The following is a 21,169-nucleotide window of genomic DNA, read 5'->3' as shown; positions in this document are numbered from 1 at the left end:
ATTGCTTTAGGACAGTAAACTATATTCCCAGACTTTGATTCTTATATGTTACCTGTGAAATTGAACCTTCTTGGTCATTCTGCCTCCTGAGAAGCTTGCAGCGAAGGGGACTTTTTATGCTTTATTCATTATTCTCTCCACAGGAGATATTATATATAATTTCGTACTCAGTAACCCAGCCTAAGTGAATGCATGTTATTCAGATCAGTAGTTTTCAACTACTTTAATTTTACAAATCTGTAAAAACTTTCCAGCAAAGCTGCAAGGCACTGTATTGAAAGCCTACTAAGCAGCAGATTTTCTTTGCTCAATTACCTTTTACAGACCTCTAGAGTCCATGTCTTTGAGATTTCTAAGGGTGAATAAACCACAGAACAAAGCTATATATTTAGACAAGAGTTGCAGGAATCCCTATTCAGCTTTAAGGAGTAAAAACAAGTCTCTCCATCTCTCAGAAGCATTGCCAGTTTCTTTAGGTTTGAAAGACATTTACCACAGTCTAAGTAGCAAAGGACATCAAGCTCAGACTACGTTTTGTATTTAATTAACCAGTTTTAAATTCATTAGCAAATATTGCCACAGGGCTATAACTTCTGATCTGGAGCCCTGATGTGATAGTCCAGAAACTTCCAACTAAACCAGTAACAAAATAAAACAAACACACACACACACAAAACAAAATTGAGAAATGCAAAACAAAGAACAAGAACAGAAATGACAGGACCTGGGAAGGATTAAGAGAAACAAAAATAACCTCCATCATTTTTATCCTGAATTAGTCTTCTTTTTCTCCACCGAACTCACCCCAAGGAATGGGCTTGCAACCTTGTTCTACCTAGATGTCTGCACTCTCTCAGCGCACTTTCTTTGTGCACAGCCTCAGCACTCCTACAAGCTCCAAATGTCTGGAGTGCAAGAGGTCCTCCACCTGCTGCCCTTCTTCTGTGGTCTCAAAAGAGATGGCAAATCCTTTGCTAAGCACCTCTTCATAGTATCTGAAAACCATGCCTTTCCTTTTTCAGTCCCTCATGCTCCTGAGCTGACCCTGAAACTTCCCAAAATCATTTCAGTACTCCCTTTCTCAGAGTGAGAGTGGGTAAATAAACCTATGCATTGTCTTGTATACATGATGTTTCTGACATCATTAACACCCAAGATACAAAAGCCTTATGAACACCATTCCTTTAATTTCTATGACATTTTCCCTGAAAATTCAAGGATGTCCACCATTTTAAGCTGAAGAACTTACATTTTTACTTCTCTCTTAATTTCATCTTGCCAACTCCCTTCCACCCCTATTATAAAGTACAATCAAAGATTTCTCCTCTTCTTGAATTCTTTTCTCTCTTTCCTCTCCTCCCTCAGAGGACTCTTAGTAACAAATGGAGCTGGAATTTTGTTCAGCTGGGAGAAGAGTGTTTATCCGAAGAAGGTACATAGGTGTAAGGAATTTTTTTGTCATTCTTCCTATCAAATAGGTCTTTTTCATCCAGATCTGTGTCACTTACATTAATAAACTGAAAACTATCTCACAACTCTGACTTCATGCTCACTGACTCATCAGTATATGCTCACTGACCTGAATTCTCCTAGGAATTTTAAGTTGCTTGACAGTGCAATTGAAGTATTTCTCTTCTATTTCCTGCAGAATCACAGAAGATCCACAAGCCTGACATGGTTTGCTTACAAGGCTTTCCCTTTTCAGTATTTAGATAGTATTTCACTAGCATTAGGAAAAATAATGAATATGAGTTTGCCTCAGTATTTGGCTCACTATTTCAATACATGTGACACACTAAAAACAGCAAGTAGAATTCAGTATCACGTAGTCAAAGCAGTAAAGGCTCTAGAAGTAAGTACAGTAGAATCCAAGCTCCTGAGCACAGGAACAAAGTTATTTCAAAGAATGTATTTTATTTCTTCACAGTGTATCACCAAGATACCAAATAGTTTATTGTCTTTCCAATCAGATGCTCATACATTTACACAACGTCCATTAGAGCAACCTTCAGCAGGCAAATGTCAGCTCTAAGATTTAGTGCTTTTCCTTCCCAGTCTGTAATTATACTTGATTTTAAGATGCAGCTATTACAAATGTGACTGCTGCTAGATAAGCTTTCATGTAATGATGTTTCTCCTCTGCTACTGAATTACTTCTACATAAAAGATGGGTTTTGTATTTCCCCCATCTGAAAGAACATTCACCTTATGTGTGATCGCACATACGGCACTGTGACAAGAGTGGTCTACAAGTGTGACCACACAACAGCATCTCCTTGGAGTTCACTTTCTTCTTCAGAAACTCTCATAAGATTTCTCCAAAAAGCCAACCAAAGAGGATGAGCGGGAACACCACAGTGCTGGAACACCACAGATCAGAGTACGCTTTGATGGATGAGGCAGGAGAGGCGGCTTAGAAGGTGCCACAAGAATTCTTCTTGTTAACATTTTAATAGTACTTGGAGATGGGAAGGGCAACTTAAGGAAGAAAATCCATTCCAAAATCCAGAAAACCCAGGTATTTATGATTTCCAAAGTAGATACCCGAGAAATGTTTAAAGCTGACATCTGCAGTCAATTTTTTAAATGCAGCTGCATTTTAAAAAAAACTGGTAATGTAGGGAGCCCTTCAAAGTAAGGCTTGAAACTTTAAGAATCTCATAAGACATATGAATGATCTACAACTGACAGGGCATATTTCTAAGTTTCCAGTTTGCAGCCAGACTTACTTTGTTAAATCCTGCCTACTTACAGGACAGAGGAATACTGAGACAACCAAGAGAATATTTTGCAGAGGATCCATGACAGATAAAACTTTTATTAAAGCATTTAATAAACCTCAAAGATATTTTCAAACCTAAGCCAGGTAGGATAGCAATCTTTTATACTTGTGCAAGACAGGATAAAAAGATGCTTGAGTGGCAACAGCTTTCCATTTTCATTTGATTCCACCTGCATAATCCTGTTACAAATTTTGAGTACTCATCTGAGCACATCTAATAAACCTAAGTGTTGGGACTACTTAAGGGAAGACAAGATTATTTCCATGTCTGTGTGTTTTTATAGTAACTTTGCACAAATGGTGACGGTCTATCTTTGCATGATTGTTCCCCCACTCCTAGTTACCACTGTGCCAACTCAAGAGATTTTTCAGAAAGCCAGGATGTGCTGAATGTCTGTTTTCTTTATAATGGATAACTAGATTCACCAACTCAAACAGACCTGCTGAGGTCTGTAATATCTAAACATTACAACACATTAGCATTTATACCTGTTTCCAGAGCTATAGAAAAAGAAAATTATTTACACAGCTCTGGCAAAATAAAACACCATCTGCAAAGCTAAATTACAGCATTATTTTTTTTTAAAAAAGCTGCCAAAAAAGCCCCAAATTTTGTTCACAAGGTGAAACTGAGATTGAGGTATGATGGCTGATATTGATTAACAAACTTTAAAATTTCCCCCCTAGTATCTGCCACTTTTTGCACCTTGTTTTTTGTCAATAACACTTGGCAGCAGTACATGTTCGTTTACATTACTGATCGTGATGTCTAGACAAACATACTTCATAAAGATTTTCATGAAACACCACTGAAAAAAAGGAATCACTTGACTCTTTCCATTCTGATTAGGAGCTTAAATGTAAGGTATGATTTTTACAAAGACTATGTTTATCACTCTAGCAGGTGTGTTCATTACATTGAAGGGAAGTTGTCTGCTAAAACTTAAAAGTTAACACTGGTACATGGATTGGTGCTTTGAATTGGAAGTTTATATAAGGCAACTTACCTTGGATTGTAAAGCATCCTTTCCAAATTAAATTCTTTGAGGTATACAATTACTGCTGCCAGAGAGCAAACAACAGGCTTATCCAAGCTTAGTATTACAGATAGTTTTTGAGGACCTAAAAAAAAAAAAGTTATTTTCTTGTTAACTCACTGTTTACTATTTACGCATTTTAGAAAAAGTATAATCTGTTTTTCAATTTAATCAAACAGAAATCTGCAATATATGACAGTGTTCTATGATATCTATAAATCAACATAAAGTGAAGTTCCAAACTAACATTTATGGTTCCAAAGAATGTAGGACATTACAATAATGTAAACACATTATGAAACATAAAACACTTGACTCCACAGGTTTTTCTTCATAAAAATGACTAACTGTTAGCATAAGAAATTTCTAAATATATAAACGAAGAACTGAATTCTGAAGTATCCATTACTGCAGGCAACATCTGTGCAAGTTAAAAGGAATGAACAGGCCTTGGCACATATGCTGATGTTTTACCTGCCTCAGCCAACCTGCAGAATATGGTTCCATCTTTGTCAGACAGCTATTCGTATTTGATAGTGTCTCTAAACAGTGCTCTACTACAGTCCCTTTTCCAGCTGCAACAATAGGAAAATTCACTCCATAATATCTCAACATAAAATGCTATTTAAAACCCTATTTAGTTAAGTTTTTTCAGAGATTTTTTTAAAGCTGTTCTTCTGTTCTTAGAGTGTTAACACACACAAGAACTTGAAGAAACATTTCAGATGTTGAGTAATTTTCTGCAGTTGCTATATATGTGTGAATTTAGATCTGTCTAAACACACATCTTCAAGCTACGGGGAAAAAAAAAGGGATGCTAGCCCTGTATTAATTTCTATTTAAATAACGTTCACTTTCAAGGTTCACCTCTTCCAAGCTCGAAAAAGATGCCAATGTGCAGAAGATTAAGCAAAGGTGGCAGAAGGCCTGCACGGATGAACAAGATGCTCCTGATTAACTCAAACATTAAAAAGGAGGAGCATGAGAGGTGGAAGCAGGGACAGGTGACCCAGGAAGAATATAGAGACATTGTTCAAGCTTGCAGGGATGGGGTTAGGAAAACTAGGTCCTCAAGGAGTTAGTGAGTAGGACCCCTGGGAAACGGTCCTCAGGGACAAGAGAGCAGAACAGAGCTGGCAGATCTTTATGGATGCTTTCCATAAAGCACAAGAGCTCTCACTTCCCAGATGCAGGAAATCAGGGAAGGAAGGGAAGAGACCGGCATGGCTGAGTCGAGACATGCTGGTCAAACTAAAGAGCAAGAGGGAACTGCACAGGCAGTGGAAGCAGGGACAGGTAACCTGGACGGGTAACCTGGGAAGAGTATAGGACCCCTACCCACTTGTGTAGGGATGGGGTCAGGAAGGCCAAGGCACAGCTGGAGCTGAACTTGGCAAGGGATGCAAAGAATAACAAGAAGGTCTCCTACAGTTATATCAACCAGAAAAGGAGAGTTAAAGAAAGCGTAACTCCACTGATGAACAAGAATGGTGACCTAGTATCAACAGACAAGGACAAGGCTGAGGTACCCAATGATTTTTTTGCTTCAGTCTTCTCTGGCAACTGCTCTCCTCACCCCTCCTGAGTCAATGGACAACACATTGGGGACCAGGGGGGTAAAGCCCCTCCCACTGTAAGAGAAGATCAGGTTTGTGACCACCTGAGGAACCTGAACATAAGTCTATGGGACCTGATGAGATGCATCCCAGAGTCCTGAGGGAACTGGCTGATGTAGTTGCCAAGCCACTCTCCATGATACTTGAAAAGTCATGGCAGTCAGGTGAAGACCCTGGTGACTGGAAAAAGGGAAACATTGTGCCCATTTTTAAAAAGGGTAGAAAAGGGACCCTGGGAACTACCGACCTGTCAGCCTCACCTCTGTGCCTGGGAAGATCATGGAACAGATCCTCCTAGAAACTATGCTAAGGCACATGGAGGACAGGGAGGTTATTTGAGACAGCCAGCATGGCTTCATCAAGGGCAAGTCCTGCTTGACTAACCTAGTGGCTTTCTACAAGGGAGTTACTACATCAGTAGACAAGGGAAAAGCAATGGATGTTGTCTATCTGGACTTCTGTAAAGCCTTTGACATGGTCCCCCACAACATCCTTCTCTCTAAATCGGAGCGAGACGGATTTGATGGGTGGACTGTTCAGTGGATAAGAAATTGGTTGGATGGCCACATCCAGAGGGTAGCGGTCAATGGCTCAATGTCCAGATGGAGGTCAGTGATGAGTGGTATGCCTCAGGGGTCTGTACTGGGACCAGTGCTGTCCAATATTTTCATCAATGACATTGACAGCGAGATCAAGTGCACCCTCAGCAAGTTTGCAGATGACACCAAGCTGAGTGGTGCAGCTGACACACCAGAAGGATGGGATGTCATCCAGAGGGACCTCAACAAGCTGCAGAAGCAGGCCTGTGTGAACCTCATGACGTTCAACAAGGCCAAGTGCAGGGTCCTGCACCTGGGTAGGGGCAATCCTCGGTTTCAATACAGGCTGGAGGATGATGTGATTCAAGAGCAGCCCTGTGGAAAAGCCCTTGGGGGTACTGATGGATGAAAAGCTGGACACGAGCCAGGAATGTGCACTTGCAGCCCAGAAGGCCAACCGTATCCTGGGCTGCATCAAAAGAAGGGTGGCGAGCAGGTCGAGGGAGGTGATTCTGCCCCTCTGCTCTGCTCTGGCGAGACCTCACCTGGAGTACTGTGTCCAGGTCTGGAGCCCTCAGTGCAAGAAGGACATGGAGCTTTTGGAGTGGGTCCAGAGGAGGGCCATGAAAACAATGCGAGGGCTGGAACACCTCTCCTACAAGGACAGGCTGAGAGAGTTGGGGTTGTTCAGCCTGGAGGAGAGAAGGCTGTGGGGAGACCTTATAGCAGCCTTCCACTACTTAAAGGGGGCCTATAGGAAAGAAGGGGACAGACTTTTTAGCAAGACCTGTTGTGACAGGACAAGGAGTAATGGCTTTAAACTAAGAGAGGGCAGATTTAGACTGGATTTAAGAAAGAAATGTTTTTCAATGAGGGTGGTGAGGCACTGGAACAGGTTGCCCAGAGAGGCAGTGGAGGCCCCATCCCTGGAAACACTCAAGGTCAGGTTGGATGGGGTTCTGAGCAACCTCATCTAGTTAAAGATATCCCTGCTCTTGCAGGCGGTTTGGACTAGATGACCTGTAAAGGTCCCTTCCAACCCAAAGCATTCTATGATTCTGTGAAAACCAGAGCCCACCAGGAGCTGAGACTGGCGAGGTACATGAAGGGCAGTAGAAGGTCCTACAAGTACATCAGCAGCAAAAGTAAGGCAAGGGAAAAATGTGGGCCCACTGCTGAATGGGGCAGCAGATCTGGTGACAAAGGACATGGAAGAGGCTGAGGAACTCAATGCCTTCTTTGTCTTGGTCTTTACTGGTAAGATGTGCCTTGAGGAATTTGAGGCCTCTCACACCAGTGGGAAATCCTGGAGCAATGAAGATTTCTCCTTAACAGAGGAGGATCAAATTAGGGAACACTTAAACAAACTGGACACAGACAAGTCCATGAGACCTGATGGGATGCACCCACATGTATTCCTTATCTGTGTGAAAGCTAACAGGATGCAGGCTTCAAAGACATTCTGAATGACAGACCTGTAATATCAGGCATTTCTTTTGCATAAAAATCTGAATGGCATACCTGTAGTATCAGGCACTTCTTTTGCGTAAAAATCAGTAACCAGCTGGAAAGCATGGCTGTATTCAAAATGGAGTTTTTCCATCCTTTCTATCCTAATTCTGTCATCCCGAAACCTGCAAAGAAAAAATAACTGACTTTCAGTATTTATGCTCCCTTCATGAAGGACACTTAAGTAGGTTACAAAGGTACTTTATTTCATCTTTCCTTTGTTAAGAATTGAATGGGTAAAGAATGAAGAGATGAGCTACTTGGGTGGGTTGAGAACATTTCTAAGAGCGTGGTGGTTTTTTTTAAACCTTTCTTCTTTCCATTATAGAAGTGCAAACAAATAAAACCCAAAGAGCAATAGCAAGCAAGCCCAGAAGAGACTCCAAGAGATTGTCTAGCATACCTGCAAGGCAGAAGTAAATATGTTTTCATCAATCATACCAAGTATTTGCCTTATCTGTTCTTAAAGACTTAGGATGATTAAACAATGAAGAAATTCTCCTATGCTATCTATTACCATATTTAATTATCCTTTATTTTTAAAGGCTTTGTTCTATGCTGTACAACTTGTTGCAACATTAACCTATTGCATCTTTTCCTACATGCAGCTGAAATAAAAGTATTCTTGTCCTTTATTTCATACCTATTTCAAGACTTTTCTCTTCTTTGTGCTAAAGGACTTGATTTCTTTCAGTCTGTTTGCAGTCCAGGTTGTCAAGGATGTTATTAATGATAAGCCAGTCCTCTCAACATGCCAGCAGTTCCTCCCAATTTAACAGTACCAGCTAATGTTGCAAACTTACTCTGTTCCACCATTAAGCCAAATGAGATCTCTTCCATGAATCCTTCCCTACTGTCAGCAAGTAATTGAGAATTACAGCAGTACAGGATTTCAGCCAGTTTTGCAACACATGAGAAATTAATCTAGCCTGTTTCCTGTGACCCCTGCTTCCACCGCCTGCTGATGTAAGACAGTGGCAAAAACCTTTATTCATCGCAATGTGTGTGAGATCAAAGTTGGTCAGTACCTGGGCTTGAGTGTCAAGCAGTACACCTGAGATGCCAAAACCTGACTCAGAGAAGAGTATGTGTGTGGTGTTTACAAGATACAACCTTTCTACACTGGTTGCTTTTCCTAAGTGTTCACTGAAATTAAAATTGGATGCCGCATTACCAATTCAAATTGTACAGCTGTTAATACAGCATTAAACGATGCACTGGTTAAAAAAAAACAAAACAAAAATCACACACACTCCCCCTGCAACCCTTGAGCATAATTACACAGCTACAGAATGAGCACTGAAAAAGCAGCCAGTAGAAAACTGCCAGTAAAAGACATATATAAGACCTACCTGGCGTCACAGTATCCAGTCTCATACTACCATGTGACATGAATTAACCAAATACTTCTATTAGCACATTGGAATTATGGCAATGAAAGAGATTGTGTAGGTATTATAGGAAGGAAATTAATCAATACCCTTTTTGCAGGGCTTTTCGACTTCACAGGAAAAACAAACAGGTTTTCTGCATTACATTGTACATATTCCCATCTGAAAGGATCAATATGTCTCTGAGGCTCAGCTCTTAAGAATGAGCATTATTTTCCTGTAATACGTGTTAAACTAACTGAGTCTTAGAGGTCTGACTTTTCTCAGTGTATCCTAGATGATCCCTTGCTTACTTTGAGTGCCTTAGTTTTAAGTGACTGATCCAATTAAGTTTTCAGTCTTTAGACCCTCTGGGATTCCCCTCTGCCCCAATCCTACTCAGAATGAGCAAACATTTTTAAAGCAAATGGATTTCTGTAAAAGACAATTAGTCTGTGTTCCTCAACCTCTGATAGCAATCAGCTATTTTCTTCCTTGTTTTTTTCACTTGCTCCAACGTTCACTAATAATCTGCTCTAACACATCCATCCATTTAGCTAAATTAGCATGTATACTCACTACAGCCTTTTGCAAGAATACCACTTCAGCATTAAACTTTTTAAAATGTGTTGTATGGTATCTCGAGGTCAGCAGAGCACAAGCCTTTGAATCAGTGCTGCAAGACAGCAGGGCTTTTCTGTTGACCATGTGTGAGTAGGGACTTAGAGAAATCTTTTTAAAACAGGATTTTATTTTTCATTTCTACTTCTTATGTTTTCATAACACCGCCTTCAGAAAAGCAAGGCTTAGCAAGGTCTGCAGAGCTAATTTTTAGAACCAAAGTCAAAACAGGAGGCTTTGGGAGGGTAATTCATTGGATGATTCATGCCACACCTGCTTGTTTTTAAAGTAATGGTTAAAAATTAATTGTTGTCATTTTCTTTAATGCATTTGTGATTTTCTTTCATTTCATAACCAAATTTATCCAACTCCTTAGCATAAAATTTGGCAAATGATAGTTACAATCAATATAACTTGAGTGATTTCTTATAGTAGTACTTTTGTTCATCAACTATATTGATAGGAAATACTTCAAATTAGAATTAGACAACTCAGTGATTTGTAAAGATCTTCACATATTTTAATATTTATATTCTAGATAGCATCAAACAAATATCTGACACTTTGTCTATCTGAAAGTACACATCTTATTCTAGATAAAGTAAAAAAAATGGAAGGTTATAGATATCTAGTCAACATAAGGAAAAATCTGAACTTTTATCAAGATGTATGACAACAAAATTTGCTGCAAAAGGTTTTCATGTCTATTCTTTGTTTAGCCAGATGATCACCCATAGGCCATTTTTCTGATTATAGCCAGAATGATATGTTGATGCTTATGTTGATGCTTTATCTCTCCAGCTACCAATGCCTATTTAAATCAGAAGTCAATTTGCCATCAACTTTTGTAAACATCATTCTTGTCAGAACATCTACAATGAACTGCTGTGCAACTCATTTTACTGATATCCTTTCCAGTACTTCTGAAAACAAGCAATCCTCATAGTCCCATGACACTGATAGGGTTAGTCAATGATGAAACTGAACTTTTCAAAGCTTTTTTACTTTCCTTGCACAAGTTCTTCTGCAAACACCCTTAACTGGATATTGAGTAAACAGAGATGTTTCAGGGTTTCAGACTGTCAAATGATGGTATGAATGAACCTATAGTGCCCCTTATTAAAACTCCCTGCTCCCTAAACACATTGGAATTTCAGGCAGAACTGTCTTTCCTCACAAGACGAGTTAAGGGAGTTGCTTGAAGAGACGATCATCAGCTACAGTTAAGAATATGAAATCAATGTGTCCATAAATAGATGCATAAAGGATATGATCCTAAAATACACACATTTACACAGATGCACACACACTTTTGTGTATATAATGTAATATTTTAAGTCCTTTCCAACCTATACTGTTCTATGATTCTGACTACAGAAACAGTAGTAGGGACTAATTTATCTGTCACACTACTGGGAAAATGAAAAAGGATCAACATTGCTGGGTTTTATCCCTCTATTTATCTGGCAATTCAATGCATCCCCTTAAAGATTCATTGCTTTCCAAGTGCTGCAGGAAAAATATTTAAAAGAGATCACTAAATTGGGGGGGAGGGGGATAATAAAAAGATTAGAAAAAATGCTAGAAGCTAGAAGAATGTAAACCAACATAAATAAAACTAATTTACAGAAACCGTCTCAAGATATTTGGAAAAAAAAAATCTTTTATTGTAGAATGAGCTTGCATATAAGCACAAGAGCTCACTGCAGTGTGCTGAATAAAACAGGAGTCACTTCATTACTGCTCTATAATTCACAATTAAACTGACATAAAGTGCATAAAGACTTCCTGAAAAACAAACACATCCAAACTAAGTTTTCTTAAAGCTCAGGAAGCCTTCCTAAGGAAAGCAAGTAACTCCAGAATTTTACAGTTCAACTGCTATCCTGTCCTGCCCATTCTGCTTTAGGACTATTCAAATGCAGGGGTGCAGGCACCAATACTTTACTGTACATCCATATATCACAACACAAGTTCATAAACAATACAGAATTTGGGAAGGAAGGTCTCTGCTCCTAAAATTTAGTAAGATGTTTTTATTTCTGATGCTAAGCACAGATTTATAAAGCACAAATAACTTATTTAATTTTTCCTGTACACTTTATTCAAACTGCTATTTTCTTTGAGCTTCTCACAGTGCACTCTGCTAGGATGACCAGTCTGTCACCGTAGGAAAAAAATGCCTACACTACCCAGTAGAGCAAGGTAACCTGAATGCATTAATCCTTTCAGAAAACCAAGTATACCATGTCATCTTCCCTTATTAACATGCTTAACTAAAATTGCATTTCTTTTATTTGCCATAGTGTTACCTTTGTTATACAATTGCTTCTAGCTCAGGGGCTCTAGGTTTGAACTTGTCTGTGAGAACTGGAGAACAATAATCCTTCCTTTTTTGGTAAATCCTGGCACAGAGCTCCAGTAGCTTCTCTGGCAAAGCCTCAATGACATTTCCAAGCAGCTGTTCTTTTGGCACTGAGCGCGCACATTTTTATAAGCACAGCTTTTTTCTCCTGCCAGAGTAAAGTACTTTCCCACATTTGCTCTCAACAACCTTCAGATACCAAAGATGGAGACAATGTTGTTGTAAGGAAAATGGCAGCGCGGTCACCTTCTCTGAGTATCTGCCACTCTCAGAATGATATAAATCACTGCTGCCTGCAACAACCAAACAATAATTACCACATTATCAATATACTACATACAACACATTACCCCACGAGACCTCCAGCTTTTCAAACGTCCCATCCCAAAACCTTCATTTATGCTAGAAGCTGCTGAAAAGCCTAGAAGCAACTCTGACACAGTTTAATAGATGCATACACATATATATATATATACACACATATGTATATTTTCCATATATATACACACACATACAGAAAAAATTGGGGAAAACTCCTTGCTTGCCTTTTACTATCCAAACTATCAACATTTCTCAGCATGTGCATCCTGATTTCCTTCTAGTCACCTTAGCAGAACTACAGCTGAAAAGAACTCCAACCGTATCTACAAGCCAAGAGTCTGGATTCAAGAAATTTGAAGAAAGCATTATTTCAGCTTTAGGAACTCAGACACAGGAGCTGTGAAGGAAGTAGAGCGAAGAGGCTATCAGAAAAGCAAAGGGTTGTGTAGGCACTGTATGACACTTTATGCCTTCTGTGAGAACAGAATTAGGTACTACTGGACAAAACACAAACACAGTCGCACTCCAGCAGCTACTGCATCCACAAATAGACAGAAACAAATCTTTTTCAGGCTCTTTCTATCTGCCTATCTGAAGAATGGGATGAGACACACTAAACATTTCATGGAAACCTAGTAGAAAAGATCAGGAACGGCTAGGAAACTATTGCTAAGCAAGGTGAGTAATAGCCAGCATTGATTTGTCAAGAAAAAGAAAATCCCATCAAATGAATTTAATTTCTTTCAATGGCAGAGGAACAGATTCTGTGGACAGAGAGGAAGCAGATGATTTACTACATGCTTGGTTTCAGTGAGGGTATTTTATATTGTTTCACACAATGTTCTCATAACTTATCTATGGAAGCGTGGTTTACATGAAAGTACTTATTACAGAATGGGTACAAAACTGGCTGGAGAGCAATACTCAGAATGGTATCAGGGGTTCACTGTCAAAATGAAAGAACGTGTTTTGCAAAGTTCCATAAAGCTCAATACTGCATCTGGTAGCACTCAATACTTCAGTTATCACTTGGACAATGAAACAGAGGACAACTCCAGTCAACCTGCAAAGGGTATGAAGTTGAAGTGACTGCAAAGAATGTTAGAAAACCAGACGTGAACTCAAAACAATCTGGCACAGTAGAGGAATTACCTGAAAAATAGAAGTTCTCTCCATCATGTATGGCTGTGAATAAACAACACATGCACAAGGAGAATGGGGGATAAATGAGTAGAAGCTCTAACTTCTAATGTAGTAGTTCTTTCCTCTAAACACCCAAAGCACATATAGTTTACCTGTAAAATGACAACACAGAGCAGTGCATGTCCAATGAACAGCACTATTTAAAGTGATCTTCAGTGCCTCGTACAGTTGTGTATCAGCTCCTACAATTGCTCTTCAGAGTCAGCACAGTTATCTTCTCCATGCTTCCAGCAATATTTCCCTCTGTGTTTTGCAGGTGCTATATAGAACATGACACTGTGAGGATGCAGCTCACTCTAATTTGGTCTCACCAGGAGACTGAGAGGACACTCGATTAATCTGCCATGCGCTTGTTCTACTGTTACCCTCCACCCACAGTGATGTGCTAGAGACAGCTTTGTAAAACAGCTGCACACGTTCGTCCCCATAATCACCTCTGCCACCACGATTCCTCCATTCAGGATTATGCCAACAAGCAAAAATCTCTCTTCTTATGGAGCTTCAAACAAATTAAACAAAAACCCCCAAAGCAACAACACAAAAAAAATATAGAAACACCCTGCCTAATATCTGCCATACTACATTAACACCAGTGAAATAATGCTCCCCCAGTTACACCCCACCATGGAAAATACCTCTTTCTGAATCAAAGTGTGAGTGAAGAGAGAGTTAAGACATAGATCCAATCATTTGCTCGTGACAGCTTGGGAACACCCCTGTGGCTTGCCTCTCTTTTCTGCATACCGTCAAGTTCCCCATACAACGGCATATTTTATGGTCTGTGGCTATTTCTGCGCTGAGTTTTCTGACATTAGTTATACAAATTTAAGGTTGGAAGTTTCCAGCAGAATTAGCACACACTTTTTTTTTTGTTTGTTTTTAAGAAAGATTATTTCGCTGTGGTGCCTTTCTGTCAGAGAACAGTTCAACAAATTCCAGACGCATGCTATTTTGCACTCCTTGAAACACTCACTGTTCAGCCACATGCCAGTATGCCAAAGAGTTTATCACCCAATAGTCACCAGAACTTTCTCCTAAAAGACACCACTAACCTGACCCTAGCATCACCCATAGAGCTTGTAACATCTTTTTCTTATGATATAGAAGAACATGATAAACTATTGCAACCTGCCAGCACAACCCAGTGTCCCAGCATTAAGGATCTCAAAGGAATGAAGTGCTTTGATGCTTGCTACTTAGCTTCAAGTCAACCTTAAAACTCTGACTGGGGGGGGGGGAAGAACAGGTAACGTAAAAGCCAATGGAAGTATTTCTAAAACTCCAAACAGACAATACAGTTACAAAGAAGAATAATGCACAGGTGACAGAAATGAATCAAACTCCACATTTATGCTGTATAACCTAAAATCAGACGTGGAAGACTCCTCTCCATGTCTCCTTCTCTGCACCTAGCTGACAAGCTATGAAGCACCTAAGCATCACATTGTGTTTTTGGGATAATTTTCAAATTCAGAACTCCTCTCTCCCCCTTTTTTCCTCAAGAATGGACTGTTTCCTCTGTCTGTATTACCCAAGTTTTTGCCGAGTACTAAATAAAATGTTAATTATCTGTGTTCTTTCCCATCAGACAGGATCATTTTCTGTGTTTTCCTCTCACATGGGGTCTTAAGCTTCATACAACAACATATAGCTGGACAAGCATGCTTTATACAAAGGGGATAAATACTCATTTACCTCAATGCTAGCTCTTATTATTGTGTCTGGTCTCAATTATTTTGCAGCTGCAGTTCTGTGCATGTCTATATCAATGTAGCTACTGACTGTCATAGTACCACTCTCCTCACCCTCTCCCTGGTTGCTTATTCCCACTGCTTCCTCTGCAATGGCTGTAGAGCTTTTCTGACCCTGCACCAAGCGCCTGGAGCACTCTATGATGGAAAAAATTCACAAGGGCAGAGGGGAAGCTTTTTGCTGGCTTAGCATGGTTAACTGCCTCAGCAACAATGAAGTGAAAAGATGGTGACGGTGACAGGACCAGAGCAGCAGCTCTGATCACTATTTCTAAGGGAAATTGTGGCAAAAGCTTGCCACCAGAAAGCTTTAGGAGCACTGGCTATCATCTCAGGCTTTTACCACAGTCCTCTTCCAATCCTCCCTAGGACCAGAAGTTTTATTTCACTATTTGCAGTTGGTCAGCAAGACTACTCATCCCTCAGAGACTTTCACTGCCTGACCCTTCTGCCCCCTCCACCTCCAAGTTTTCCTATTTTCACTGCTTAACAACTTGATTTTGAATGTCAGCAATGTAAGCAGAGTAGAACCACGTATCCTGCCTCTAAAACTGCAGAAATCGCTGAGGGACTTCTGGAGGTCATGTTGTCCAGCCTTCCACTTCAGGCAGCACCGTTGCCAACATCAGATCGGTCATTTCACTAAACCGTATAAGCGTGTGTCACTGGTATAACAAAGGAGCTGACAGAAATAAGAAGCAGGTTGTAAGAGCAAGTCCAAGGTCAGACCAAAGTGAATTTTAAAATGTAGCAGAAAAGAGAAGACTGTGGGATGGAGGAGCCACAGCTGCTGGGGCTACACCCTGAACTCCCACAGAGAACAGCACAGGACAACAGCACATCTATCTGCTAATACAGCCGCACACTAAAAGGAAATACTGCAGCACAAAAAGCAAAACAGTTTTAACCGCTTCTTACTGAAACCATGACAAGGAGCTCAGTGCCAAAATTTTCCAGTACGTGACACGCACTAGAAACACGTAGAGAACTGCTGTTCTCTGGAAAGTACAACAAAACTGATGTTTAATGAAAAGAGATTTAACTTAGGGAAGCAATGCGAGGATCAAAATGAAGAGTCCCATCCATACAACTACTTGGAAAAGAAAGCAGAAATGTAATCCAGGAATTATATCATCATTTTAATCTGCTTTTAATATATTTCCCCCAGAAGCCGGCTATAGTCCATTCTGAAATATTTATTTTTACAAAGACGATGCCGTACTGCAAAACACTGTTGAATCTGCTCATGTAAATACTTTAGATAATTTCATACTTGATAACACCTACAGCAACCACTTAGTACTATTTTAAATTATCCTCTAACATAGTGATAATTGACTCCCAAAACTCCCCCTAAATTAGCATGCTTTTTTACCAAAAGGGACTTGTAAAAGACTGTCTACACCACCAGATAACACAGTAGCAGACAGAAAAATTGAGCTCTGTATTACATATTATATAAATAGAAATATTACAACCTTACCTTGCATCAGTAAAAAAATCCTTCAAGTGCTTCATAAATGTTAGCAATAAATTAAATAATAGGAAGAGAGTGACTACAGCTAAAAGACACCAAAAAATTCTGGACAGGCAGAGCAAAGGAAAAGATGACAGAACAACCTTGAAATAAGATGAGTTTTGAAACTGTAATACAAATGTGTATGGTGAATTTTGGACTATCACCTTGTTCTAAATGGCAGCTTTTCTACTACCGCTCTCACAACCCCACACCTCCTTCGCTGTATTATACACCTTTCAGAAGTGAACATATTGCTCTTTGCTTCACAAGGTCACATGTTGTCCGATCATACTTGTTTTCATTGACAGGAACAGGAAACTTTCCCATTTTGAACAGCAAAAACTTTTAAGCACAAAGCACTTTTCTTTATTTCTCTTTAATATTTTTGGAAAGGCCTCCCACCTACTAGATCTTGCAGTGAACATTGTGCTTCTGTCAAATCACTGCCTACTGTCATTAAGACTCACCATTACAACTCCATTCTAGCGTCAAGCTGATTGAGAAAAATTCAGTGGGGTACATCTTATTCAATGACATCTTCCCTAGCAGCAGAAGTAATGGCACAAGTTTGGTTTTAACAAAGTCAAGCTCAATATTTAACAAAGTTTCCCACCCAGTTTAATTATCTCCCTTTTCCTTATGCTGTGCCTGAGCAAAAATCTCTTAGGTATTTTTAGTTTAATATATTTGAAATACCACTGGCCCTCAAAACATTCAAAATTATCTGGAACCCGTACACACATATGCAAAACATTTAGTGCTTTGTCCAAGAAAGGAAAGCGTTCCTAGGTGAGGCTGTTAAAATAAGTAAAAATTAAAAGCAGATGGCTACAATACAACATAATTCTGGGAAGAATCTTGAATTCACGTTAGTGACTTCTTCACAGAATTAAAGAGAACCCCAAATCAAAGCTGAATATTGCAGAACATATCAGCCACAGAAAATCCACAGCGGTTCCGAGGAGTGCTGCTGAAGCATGAACCGTGCATTTGCCCAGGTGATGGATAGAAGGATATTCTACTAGTACAGATAGATAGCACAAATAGGAAGTTGAATGGAAGTCATCATCCGCTTATGAAACATCGTTTCCAATGATTATATAAGAAATAATGGAGATGGTGACAGAGCGAGTCCATCCATGTATCTGTTATAAATCAATTTGAACTGCCCTCCCACACTACTACCACAACTCTACCTGCCAAAAACTGTCAAAAACATAAATCCCACTCCTTAGTCAGCATAAGAATTGCTGTGGAAATTTACTAGGAGCACTGAATATCCAATACGGACCGCACTAAGAAAGTATATTGCTTCTGCGAGCAGGAAGGCCGTATCTGGATTTTCCACCCATCACTGCATTGAAACCATTTAAATTAATGGCTCTGAAGAAGGAATCTAGCTCCTGTTCAGGCTCCTAACATACCTTCCTGTGGTCTGTGAAGACACAGTATGCCCACTGCTTGGTTTTCAACTTTGTGTAAGGGAAGCTCAGAACCTTTTATAATAAACACACACTTACATATACACTAACAATAGAGCAAAAGCGAACTCCTATGAGAAGCCAGTCTAGATGTTTGTTGGGCTGGACTGCTGTACTAGAGGAAGAGAGAAAATGTGGAGGTCCTCCTGGGACAGCCTGAAGGAGGGAGAAGGCCAGGGAGCAGATGGTTGTACTTTCCACAAAGATGTCATGTGGGAATGGAAGAGCTGAAAGGCCTCCAGGAAGAATCTATCTATGCCTTGTCTGCATTACAGAAAGTAATATTCTGACCCCTGTCTGGAAACTGATCAGCAGTCAAAATTAGCTACATGTAACTAATTCTGCCTTCTGATCCATAGATTTGTGTTCACAGCTGGAGAATGCCTGATACTCCAAATAAACTAGTGGAAACTGGAAATTTTCTTCTTTCAGTTTACTAGAAGTGCAGATCACAGTTCAGAGCAGAAACAATGGCCTGACATTCTCCCATGCATTCCTCATCCAAGTCCTCTCAGAAGAAACTCACCACTTCTCAAAGTGGCAGATGTCAACTAGCAACACATATCTGAAAAAAATCTCCCATAAAAAAAGAAACACTGAATCCTCTTGATAAATACTTTGCATGACTCTGTAAGATTACAGACCAACTTAAAAAAATTAAGCAGGAAAAAAACCAAACAAAACCAAAATTCAGCCTATAACATCTCACTTTAATTTAAATTTGAAAGGCAAGTAAACATATTACTGTGTTTTCAAACTATGCTGGCAGGTCGTTACACCTGGCACTCAGGCAGAAAACCTGCAATTGCTCTTGAATTCTTTGCTTAAAACACCACATTATTCTAACAAGTTATAACAAAAAATGGGAAAAATTCAAAAATACATCTTCAGGATTTGGATAATTTTATCCAGATATTTTTGCACAAGACTTGATATTCTTAATTAATATTTTTTATTATTAACTATCTGCAAAATAAGTATTGGATCTATATCCAGACCTGAAACTTTTGGGTAGCTATTCCTCGGGGTATTACCCATCATTAAAAAAAGGAGGGAAATACATTCATACAAGCTGCAGAGGAAAAGAAAACAACAGCTTGGTGTTTATATACCACACAAGGCTCTACATTCAGAGTCACATTAAATAGGTCTACATGACCCATCTGGAGGAACAATGCATCTAGGCTACGCTGTACTAATTGTATTTCAGCTAGAAGAAGTAAAAGAGTACCATGAAGCACAAAGCTTCACAGCTACTGGTATCTGTGCTAACAAACTGGTGCTCATTTGCCTAGTTCCTTTACAATCACACCTCAATTATGCTTGTCACTTAGACTTGATCTTTCCATGTAGGTAGGACACTAAGGGATATTGGTATGAATTTTGTGCAAAGAAAAAGCAGGGAAACATACCTGGATAAAGTAATGAGTACCAGGAAGGCAAACCATTCTTGTGGCAGTGAAGGCTAACCCATACTGGGCTGTAGTAGCACAAGGATGGTAAAAGCAAGAGAAGTGATTATTCCACTCTACGTGGTATTCAGAAGACCCCATCTGGAGTACTAAGTCCAGTTTGGGCCTTCAGTACAAGACAGCTATCAACAAACTAGAGGAAATCTAGGAGAGCCTCTAAGGATTAGGGGGATAAAGCATACAGCAAATGAGGACAGGCTAAGGAAACTGAACTTATTTGGTATGGAGACAGCTAAGAGGGCATCTTCTACTCTCTAAAGGGCATTTGGAAAAGCCTGGAGTAGATTCTTGTCAGAGGTGCACAATGAAAGGACAAAACCAAGCAGTCACAAGCTGCAACTTGTTCAAAATTCTGCATGGACTTTAGGAAAAAAAATTCTTCCCCACAAGACCAATTAAGCACATAAGCAGGTGGTATAGAGAAGCCGGGGACTTCCCTTCCTTGAGGATTTTCCGAACTGGGCAAAACTGCATGAAACCTGATCTAACATTGAAGACAGCTCCTTGCTTTGAGCAAGAGGTTAAACAAAACGACCCCCAGAAATCCCAACCAAGCCAAATTTTTCCAAGATTCTGAGAAACAAATGATTCTAAGAAACTGTGAAAGTTACTAAACACAATATAAACCAGCTGTAGCTTAATTGCACCAATAAGAACAAGGACATACAGACTGGCTGCATAGCCTTTCTTGCTTTACAGCACTGTTCTACCAAGCAGTTTCTTCTGCACTGTAGAAAAGAGGTAAGCATATAACATTTAATTTACTGTTTACAATGATCTACTAATGAGATCAGAAATGGATCTGACACTGGAATAATTATGGTCCCAGAGTTGGTTTGTGACCACATCATGGTCTCAGGTGATCTGATTCCACAAAGTTTTTCTCACACATCTCAGAAACTCAAGACTTGTGCTCTGAGCAATGGATGCTTTTTAGAAAACTAAGGAATTTTCCATGCAGGAATTCTCTTAATATGTCTTCACATCGAGGACTTCAACCATCCAGTAGCTAGGAGATGAGGAGATACGCTCTTCTCTTTTCTGTGGGCAAACTTCATATGCAACAGTAAGGACATGACATACTATTTAAGCTGATTATTTAACCGTATTTTTCAGCTGCAACTGTGGCACAAAGTCTCTTATTTTTTGATGCCTGGCATGCATAACATGCTGTTGACATATAATTCTCCTCTCACGCCACTGACAGCATCACTTGAACCAACTCCAACTGAAAGGATATGATAGATTATGTAACTACTCAGTCTACTAGGTTTTTCCCTTTTTTCCCCTCCATTTGGAGGATCAATGTTTGGGACACCTAACACGTTCAAGTCCCCGTGCTACAGAAATAAAAATATTAAGCCACAACAAGACCTTGTGCTGTCAGCATTTGTAACCACAGATGTAATCAGAGACCACAAAAGAAATGATTAAGCATCTCCATCCCAAAAATCAAACCTACTCTGTTTTGAAGAAGCTTCAATAAGCAAACCGAGTTTGCCTTTGCACATGGTCTATACCTTGCAAGCCTTTTTATCCTTTTTCAAGGAATATCCAGCTCTGTGTTGCTACAGTGCCTTTTT

The 21,169-nt window shown here is 39.7% G+C and overlaps 1 protein-coding gene across 1 annotated transcript in view; it reads right to left on the bottom strand.

Annotated features, from left to right (window-relative positions):
- MSH3 (mutS homolog 3) overlaps positions 1-21,169 on the bottom strand; it is a 121,911-nt gene that overhangs the window by 70,786 nt on the left and 29,956 nt on the right. The window contains exons 9-10 of the mRNA XM_075526557.1: positions 7,496-7,608; positions 3,790-3,904 (exon numbers count right to left, since the gene is read on the bottom strand). Coding sequence (XP_075382672.1) covers positions 3,790-3,904; positions 7,496-7,608 — 228 coding nt within the window. The remainder of the gene's footprint in view (positions 1-3,789; positions 3,905-7,495; positions 7,609-21,169) is intronic.

This window comes from Mycteria americana, chromosome Z, assembly GCF_035582795.1.
Source record: "Mycteria americana isolate JAX WOST 10 ecotype Jacksonville Zoo and Gardens chromosome Z, USCA_MyAme_1.0, whole genome shotgun sequence".
Taxonomy (NCBI): Eukaryota; Metazoa; Chordata; class Aves; order Ciconiiformes; family Ciconiidae; genus Mycteria; species Mycteria americana.
The sequence above is the reverse complement of the archived record's forward strand: the minus strand, read 5'-3'. Positions and strand labels throughout refer to the sequence as shown.